Source organism: Podarcis tiliguerta, assembly GCF_965153285.1.
Source record: "Podarcis tiliguerta genome assembly, chromosome: 5".
NCBI lineage: Eukaryota > Metazoa > Chordata > Lepidosauria > Squamata > Lacertidae > Podarcis > Podarcis tiliguerta.
Genome location: NC_139538.1, coordinates 41,614,672 through 41,623,922, shown reverse-complemented (window position 1 = coordinate 41,623,922; position 9,251 = coordinate 41,614,672). Strand labels below are relative to the sequence as shown.

The window sequence follows — 9,251 nt, the reverse complement described above, 5'->3', positions numbered from 1 at the left end:
CTGTCAGAAGTGGGGCTTTTAAAACCCAGTTGCAAGTTAGTGGTTTGTTTTATGTCCAAGTGCTGCTTAAGGAGCAAAATTTGGTGTGTTTAAGCTGTGGACCAAGTACTTTTCTAGAGTACAGAACTGAAGGAGATGACTGTCCCCTTCTCAAGTGTGATTGTTGAAAAAAAGAAAAGTGCCATGACCTGTATTGAAGTGACCCTCTAATTTTCTTTTCTGAGAAAACTGAATAACAGCAGGTTTAATTTGGGCCATTGTTCTGGGAGAGGGAGACAAGCCTATTATATTTTTCTATGGGGAAAGAAAAGACCAGCCACGTGGCTAAATTAATGTCATGTTCACATGGACGACAACACTGGTAGTTTAAAAAAAAACCAACTAAATCAATTCTGCTGTTTCTAAAGGAGGGACAATTTTGAGTTCCCTCACTTGAGTCATCATAAACTCGGATCGTTAAAAGCGTGGCAAAAATCACAAACCTCAGTTACTAAAACCAATGATGCCAGTTTTCATCTGACAGAGAAGCACCTGTCAAGAACAGAGAAATGCTGTCTGACATCCTTACAGCATAGAAAAATACTATACCAAATACAAATATATTAATATATGTAAGAATCTAAGTATTATGTATAAAAACCTACTTCAGCTGTTAGCTTACAACAGGTGACAGAAGACGTCATTTCACACAATTGCTGAGTACCCTTTCCATGAGCTGCCCCTGAAGGTTGCACCATTGGGTTGTTGATGCTACCCTCCCTGTAGGCACCAAAACACTTTGTTCTGATCACTGGGAGGTTCAAAGCCAGCAGTAAACAAGCAAAAGCTTGGTACAATCTTCATTCAAGTATGGTGATAAGTGGAAGGTGTTGCCACTTGGTTGAGATAACATTGCAAGTGTAAACTCACTTTGGTACATGACGGACAAAATGAACAGTGAACATCAAGCATTGCCCTCTGCAGCATATGGCTACCAAACAATACCCAATATAATCTACTTTATTACCAAAATATGGACTGCAGTGGCAGGCACAGTTTAAAAAAAATCTGACATACGATACTTTCCGTTCGATACGTGTAATGGCTATAATCGGAAATGTGAAGTCATAAGAAATTCCAAAAACCCTAATTAGTTTATTTTGTGTAATTGAACTTGTTTAGGAACCTTACAAATGGAAGTTTAAAAGCTGCACATTCTCAGTGTGAAGAAAAATACATTTAACATTCTTGAGGTTTCTATAATAAATAGAAATGAAAAATACTTAAGATGGCAAAACCAGAATATGAAAGAATGGCTGCAGATTTAAATGGCCCCACAGATCCTGTTATGTTAACAGAGTTTCATGCTGTACCTGTCTGCAAAAGTCACCAGTCAAGGCTTTTAGTACTAGCAAGGCAACTTATGCCCTGCTGTCATGTAGTTTCTGTCTCTTAACCTGCAGCAATGGAAGAGTTAGCAGGTTCTGCATGACTAGCGCACACAGAGAGATACAAGGTGGGAGCCGCTGTAGAAGCCCCTGCAACTAGCCATCCATTTGATTCTCTGCAGGAGCAAAGGATAGCCTCCTTGCTGCTGGTTTTACCCATAATATAGTGTATAGTTGAAAACCTGTGCTTCTAATAACCAATTGTTTTATACTAGGGGGTATCCCGAGATGCTACCCTTTTATTTCTCCCATATCCAATGTACCTCCTAGAAACCTGCAACCTTGAGATTACATGTACCAGATGCTTCCAGGCAAGTAGCTCTACCTTTTAGGAGGGAAACTTCCCCCCACCATAGGAAACATGATCCATAAGTTTCAGGGAACAAGCATCTGGCTGAGGTTGCCCTGGAAACAAGAACACATGTACAGCCAAGGCCTCCAGGCTTGTACCGGAGAGCGCGTTGTTTCTCAGCAACTGGATTCTGGCATGACTACTGGGTGAAAATTCTGCATCCTGAGAATATCATCTCAATTTTTTTTGAACAAAGTTGTTTCAAGCCTTCAAGTGTCTCCTACACACTTTAAAGCCTCTGTCTGATGGAAGTCTCAAAAACCCAGGCTGGGTGAGTAGCATTTCCAGTGGTTGGGACATGGCAGCTTCTGTGTGCTATTTCTTTTCTCCTCCCAACCAAGAGAAGCAGAGCAAACTCTGCAAATAATCTTCAGATTTGCTTAATTAACATAGTGCATATAGATCAGAGATAATAACTTTTCATGTACAGAATTTGAAGGAATCTGGCTTGGTGTTTCTCCCCCCACCCCACCCCCCGCAACTCTAATGGTTTTACTTCTAATTATTGGTCAGTAGCTAGTGGTGATAAGTGCAAACTACTTTTTCTCTGCAAGAATAAGTTAGATCAAAAGTGTCTTTGACCAATTTGCAGCTCTATTGTCCAGGGTCTAGCATAAAAACTCTATCAAACAGGGATTTGGAAACATAGCAAAAGAAGGTACTGTCAGCTTAGTTTATTTTAACTGCCTAGATCTTAAAGAGCCATCTTATTTCTTCTGATGCTGTGGCCCAGGCCTAACCCCACCTGAGCAAATAATCTATAGCACTTGCTTTGGAAGCCTGTGCTTCAGCTTTTATTGCAGGCGGTGGCTGATATACCCAACCCCACAACCCATTACAAGAGGGCAACGGTACTTCGTGGGTGGGCCTGGCGTATGAAGAGTAATGCTACAGTAAAATGAGTGCAAGAGACACATGCAATTCATTCCCCCCCTCCCGTTCTAAAAGGCAGGTGAAAGTGAGCATGATGGGTATGAAAATGATTATTCTCGAGTTCACAGACGTTGAGTTGCAGAACAGGCACCACTCTGAAAATATCCAGACTTTTCATTACAGCAAACCAGATGGCATTTGGGCAGAAGACAGATTTTGCGGTGTAGAAAGGCAGTGATCTAGGCAGAACCAGAGAAAACTATGTCTGTCCCTGTTGCTGCCCTCAAATCAATGAGATGGCTGGCATTATAACTGGGGACATGAAAGTCTCCCTGTCCCATCCAGCAGAGGTACAACAGGAAGACTGCTAGCCAAGGTTTCTCCAGCCCTCATGCAACAAGATCCTACACATGCTTACTTGGCAGTTAAGTCTCATTGTGTTCAATGGTGCTTACTCCCAGCTAAGTGAGTATAGGATTTCAAAATTAGGGAAGTGGTGGTAAATCCTGTTAATGCTGGTGGATCATTCAACGTGGAGCAAGTGTGGCTCCTTTTTGCTATTAGTTGAGACCAGACTGCAGCTCCAAGGTTAAGCTGTTTTTAAACACCATTACCTTGCAACCATCTGGTATAGGAGGCAACTGTTCATACAAACGCTTCCCATTCACCTAAGGGATTTTAACTTTGCTAATTCTGCAGCACACAATCCTCCTGCCTTTGCCCCGGGCACTGCCTCTGCATTACTTGCAATTTAGTCCTATAAACAGAAGATGAGGTTGCAACGAGCAGCCAGTAGGAATAGGAACAGGTGGGTATTGAACAAGAGAAAAAACAAAACTGCCAAAAGAAAAGGAGAAAAAAGACAGACATGGTGCAGGATAGCAGGGTCTAACATCAGGTAAAATGACAAGATATGAAATGGCAGGATCCCGTGTCTAGGCATGAGCTGTGGACATGGCCTCTCAGGGCACCACCCTGGGCAAAACAAACAGGCATGGCCAGGCTTGCTAAGAATCCGTATTGTGCACAAGTAGTGGCCCCAGATAGAGTCTGTGCTGGATATAAATACATCTGTTGGGCTGGATTTCCCAGCAAAAGTCTTCTATCTACACCTTTGTCTGGTCCATCCAGAAGAGCCATTGTCACCATGCCAAAGGAGATGCTCCGTTGCCAAACTGAGAGCCCTGCCCCACCCAAGCAGCAACAGGGGCAAGAGGAGATGGCAAGGGTGTTCCCAAGGCCTCTGTCAGGGCAGGCCTGGCCCACTTGTCTCTGGCTCCGGCCTGTCCCTTGCTGGAGGCTACATGCACTGGGAACAGCCGCATTTGCTGGGTTTTTCCACCTCCTCCACAAAGGAAGAGCCATCACTGCACTCAAAGGTGTATTTCCTGCGCTTGAGGCGCAGTCCTGCACAGCATCCTGGCCCTGGGCACGATCCCCGGCACTCCACCCAGGAGACAGGCCGGGTTGTCTGGCAAATGGCGTAGCCTCGCTGGACCTGGTGGAAGTCTCGCACGGCCTCACCCCGACACTCCGACTCTAGGGAAAACATTAGGAAGAGGGAAGTCAGGCAAGGAGGCTCCTCTGAGAAAGCCTTCATTATACATCATGCTTGGGGTTCTGGTGAAGGTCAACTCAAAAAACTGGGCATTCTATAAGCATACTATGATGAATGATCTTGCCTTTTGAATGGTTAGGGGCAGGTAGAAAAAAATCTTATCTGTCCCTTATCTGGTTGGAAGGGGGTCCTGCAAAACTGGTCTTGCTTTTTGTCAATGGAAGGAGAGGACAGAGAGGCAGGACGGGGGGTGGGGTGGGGTTAGGGAATCAAGAATTTGTGGCTCAGTTGTTCATGCTCCCTTACCAAAGTTGTGGCCATAGTGTCTGGAAGAAGAGTGCAATGATATTGTACTGGGATGTACAACACTGGCTGTTTTGTGGGAGCACAGAATTTCAAATTCCCATTTATAGCTGGTGCAACAGAAGGGATGGGGGTCTACAGTTGTTAGAAAACTTACTAGGGGAAGAGGCTGGGCAAGAAATAGCATCTAAGGACGCCCTGGCTGGGGTTTCTTCTGCCCACGGTGGGCATACCTGGCTTAACACAATACTGGCAGCTGAGGTAGAGGCCCAGGCGTCTTATCAGGGGAGGGCCCTCAGGGGGCCTTAGCTATGCGGCACATGGGAATGTAAGGAAGAAAGGGAGATGTGCCTGACCTTGGTCACAGAGGTCGCCATCAAATCCCCCGTTGCATTCACAGAAGGCCTCGCCTGTGTCTGAGATCTGGCACTGACCATGAACACACTGCAAGCTCTTGCATGGGTTGTGGAGTTCCCCTTGCTGGTTGCACAAGGCTCCCTTGTAGCCATCCTGACACTGGCAACTATAGGAGAGGGCATCAAGGGGCATGCAGATTCCATGGACGCACCTGTAGAATGAGTGAAACATAAAGCTAAATATAGGTGAATTCAAAAGGTTGCAGTTAGGCCACCATCTTCTAGAAGCAGCATTTAACATAGGAAGGACCTGCAAGATTCTCTGTGCCCCCTGGCTTCTCCAACATCATCTTAGAAATACAAAGAAGTGAGAGAGGAGGAGCGTTCTCACTGACTCCCCAGCTTTCCTTATCCTCCAAACACACAAGTACAGCTTTATTGAGGCTGCTTTAAAGGTGAAGGAGGAGTTGGTATTTGGTATGTGCTGTTCTTGAACGCTGTTCCCAAACCTATGCCCCTGTGCTGGGCTTTAGAGACAACTAATTTCTGCTTTTGTTGCTACAGTCATAAATGCCCTGCCTGCCCTGCCTCATCAGAGATGAGCAAACAGGAGAGGCAAAATCAGAGCCCACAAGATGCAGTTCCAGTCACACTTAGGAACACAGGGAGCTGCAATCCCACTGAGCTGCAGTCCCTCCCCACACGCTCTCCATCTTGCACACAGCATTGCAGTGAGAGAAGAAGCCCACAAGGAAAGGGTGGAGGGGGATTCTGCTGCTGTGTACTCACTTGTGGCCCTGGCAGGGGTTGCTAACGGGCTGGTCGCAATGGGGCCCGACCCAGCCTGGATCACAGTGGCAAATGGGGCCATGAGGGGTGTTGGGTTGGCAAATGCCATGCAGGCAGTAGAGCTTGCGGCAAGGCTCACAGCCGGGCACCACCCCCGGCTTCATCTGCGTCTTAGTGAAGTCCTGCAGCTCGTTGTTGATGTAGAGGTTGCGGATGCAGCCATGGAAGCTGGAGCCATTCAGGATCTGCCAGAGGCGGAAGGCGGCAGAGTTCACATCCACGGGCATCCCTGCGGAGGGGAGAGCAAGAACAGCAAGGTAAGGGGCAGGAAGAGGAGGGAAGAGCAAGGGGCAAAGAGAGATGGTGCTGGTGGAAGGAAAAGAGCATTCCTTATTCTGGAATGCTGTGTGGAATGTTAAGAGCCACCTTCTTCCGTTTCTCTCCCCTCTCCCACAGCGCCCATCACTCCTCCTCAGTTTGGCACTTGGCTCTTGCAGTATGAGCTCAGACACCCCACCCTGGAGAGAACTGAACAGAAACATTCCTCTTGCATCAATACTACCCAATGGACATGAGCTAAGAAGAGTGAAGGATTTCTCCGTTCAGTTACTGCCCTCCAGGTGCAAGCATGTAGGTGACAGAGATACCAGCCTCTCTCACCCCCTTCTCCCCAACTGGATTGGGCCCAAGTCACAGTCCTACCCCCAACATAGAGTGGAGCCTCAGAGTTCAGCGTGTGGGCCTTGCCAAAGCCGTCCATGGTCATGGGGTCTCCTCCATCGATGGAGAGGTTTACCATCCGCTCAAAGGTCACCAGCTCTACAGTGTGGAACTGCCCGTCATTGATGGTCTCTGCACTAGGGAGAGAAGGGAGGTGTGGGATGGGAAAGGCTGGTGGCACCCAACCTTGGGCCTGATATCTGGCATCCACAGCCATCTGCACCCATCCAGCATGGAAGTGCAGCACCCATATCCACTTTGCCTCGTGTTCCCTGTCACTTCTGCACTAACTCCCCACGATCCAGACCCCCAAACCCTTCCTTTTGCCTTCATGGTCAATGTACAGCTTTGCTCAATGACTGGGGGTAACTCTGAGCTGGAAGGAGAAGCCAAAGGCAGAGGGCTACCTGTAAATGGCAGAGCTGGGGTAGGTGCCTGGATCATAGCTGACGCGCACATGGCCTTGGTACAGCTCCACCGCCATGTGGTCAGTGTCCCCATTATATAAGAGGATCCCATTGTCTTCAGCCGTGGAGACCTGCAGAGAACGAGGGAATGAACAAGCAAGGGGCAGAAACATTAATTCTACAATCCAACCAGTCCCACAAATGGCACGGATGAAGAGTGTGGGCAGATGCCCGCTCTTGGGGTAGCGGAGGCGGCAGCCTTGCTCATCAACACTTACCTGCAAAGTGATGTTGGCGCTGGGCCAGTTTTGCAGGTCAGTGAACTGGAGGTACGTGTCCCTGTCCACAAAGTTGACACTCAGCAGCTTCTCACATTTGGGCCCCCCAAAGCCAGGAAGGCACTGGCATAAGGCACGACTGCCTAGCTCCACACAGTTGGCACCATTCTGGCATTCTGCCCTCTCGCATGGGCTGGGTTGGAGGGAGCCATGGGGTGGAATCTCACAGAGCTGGCCACTATGATAAGAGTGAGAACACAACAAGGCACAAATTGCAGGAGGCAACTTGGGGATAACACCACAGGGTCTTAGCAGGACCACAGCTGGACCCTGTGGCACTCATACAGTTTTAAGGCAGTGTGCCCTCTCCTCTGATCTTCCTCTTCCCAGAGGTTGAGTAAAATGTGCCTGGAATCACATGCATGTGTGTTGAGCCATGATCTTTCCTGGTCCCTGTTTGTGCCTGCACACTAAAAGCACTTCAGTTCACTGCACTGGGGCATCAAGTGAATGGGACAAGGCAAATACTCAAGTGACATACAAGTCATCATACCGCCCTGAATCCCAAGGGAAGACTGACACACTTTACTCAGTTTGCTTCTTCTGCTTCTTCACCCATAAAGAAACCAGAATATCTTTGGCCAGGGGTGTCGTTATGGGGTGGTCCAGGAGACAGGGCCAGCCCAATACATTTTAGCACCTGAGGTGAACCACAAAATGGTGTGCTCCCCCACGCAACCAGGGAAGAAAGGGTGAGTGAAGATCTACAGCAGGAACATAGAGAGTATCAAGTCAACCTTACTGGATGGTTGAAGTGGGAATCAAAGGCCATTGTGTGTGTGTGTGGGGGGGGGGAGCTCACTCTGAATCATGCCCAGAGGGCAGCCCCCACCATTTTCTCCCTAGTCACTGTAGAGGTGGCATGTGGGGGGGGGGGCTGTTGAGGAGATCTGCCCTCCAAGGAGTACACCATAGCTGCTGCTGCCACCACAGCATCCCTTTGAGGCTGAATCCACTGCCCAGTGGATCCGGCCACCTGAGGCATTTGCCTCACCTTGTCTCATGGGTGAGCTGGCCCTGCCACCCTCTTAATTTGCTCAGAGGCATTCTACATTTATGCAGGCTTATATCATGGGCATGTGCCCCAAGTGTTTTAAGCTGACCTCAGCTGCAGGACAGAGCTATGTCGCATATCTCTGTACATTACTTCCCTATATACAGGAACTACTTTTGCCAGGATGTTCAGAACAACTTGTCTCGTCTCCTTGGTGGGCAGAGCAATTCACACGAGGCATGTAACTCCTTGTGTGGTACAAAGTCCCAGCAAATGTGAGATGCATTCTTTTAATCTCATAAGCGCAGTCAAACAACTCTGGAAACAGCCAGGCTCTTAAAACTGATCACTGTTTGACACTTCTGGTAACAACTGGTCACTCTTTTTGTTGTACCTCTTTCTCCCAGCCAGCCTCGTGGAAGAGGGACTCTTCCAGTAGAGGGCAATCCCAGGTGTTGAGATTTGCAGGTAGCTTAGAATGAGATGAACTGGTATATACTCCTGCCCATCTCACAACCTTACCTGTAGCCTCCAGTACAAAGGCAGGAATATCCATTTGGCTCATCAAAGCACTTGGCGTTGTTCTGGCAGCGATGGTCTAGGCAGTCGTCATAGTCTACACTGCAATTATCTCCCACAAAGCCGGGCATGCATTCACACCTGTAGGCAGGGACAGGGAGAAGCCACTCACTGGCTGTAGCTGCATCCCTTTCCTATCCACTTTAGAAGTCTATTGCACTTCCCCTGGTTTGCTGTAGGTTTACATTTTTCTGCTTCCCCCCATGCCACCGTGGTAGCTGCTAAATCACTCACTTGGGCCCATCAGGGGTAACCCTGCACACGGCATCATGCTGGCAGGGGCTAAGCTCCAGGGAGCAGACATCCAAGAGCTGCTCACAGTAAGTCCCTGCAGGAAGGAGAGAAAAGTAGAGAGAAGCAGGCTCAGGCCCCATGTCCCCCGGGCCCAGTCTGCATTTGGCTGAACCAGCTCCCCCAAGGAAAGGGCAGAGAAGGGAAGTCCCATCACTTGCATTTGTGCAACAGAACCAACAACTTATGGGAGGATTTCTATATTTCAAACAGTGAAAATCTGGACCCGCAAAGTTATTGAGCTTTCCTTAGTTTGCCCAAAGT

At 48.3% G+C, this 9,251-nt stretch overlaps 1 protein-coding gene across 1 annotated transcript in view; it reads right to left on the bottom strand.

Moving 5' to 3' along the window:
* Positions 1-1,114: 1,114 nt before the first annotated feature.
* SLIT1 (slit guidance ligand 1) overlaps positions 1,115-9,251 on the bottom strand; it is a 120,125-nt gene continuing 111,988 nt past the window's right edge. Inside the window, exons 30-37 of the mRNA XM_083443783.1 lie at positions 8,931-9,024; positions 8,640-8,777; positions 7,064-7,301; positions 6,786-6,916; positions 6,361-6,515; positions 5,659-5,947; positions 4,870-5,081; positions 1,115-4,191 (exon numbers count right to left, since the gene is read on the bottom strand). Coding sequence (XP_083299909.1) covers positions 3,953-4,191; positions 4,870-5,081; positions 5,659-5,947; positions 6,361-6,515; positions 6,786-6,916; positions 7,064-7,301; positions 8,640-8,777; positions 8,931-9,024 — 1,496 coding nt within the window. The 3' untranslated portion in view covers positions 1,115-3,952. The remainder of the gene's footprint in view (positions 4,192-4,869; positions 5,082-5,658; positions 5,948-6,360; positions 6,516-6,785; positions 6,917-7,063; positions 7,302-8,639; positions 8,778-8,930; positions 9,025-9,251) is intronic.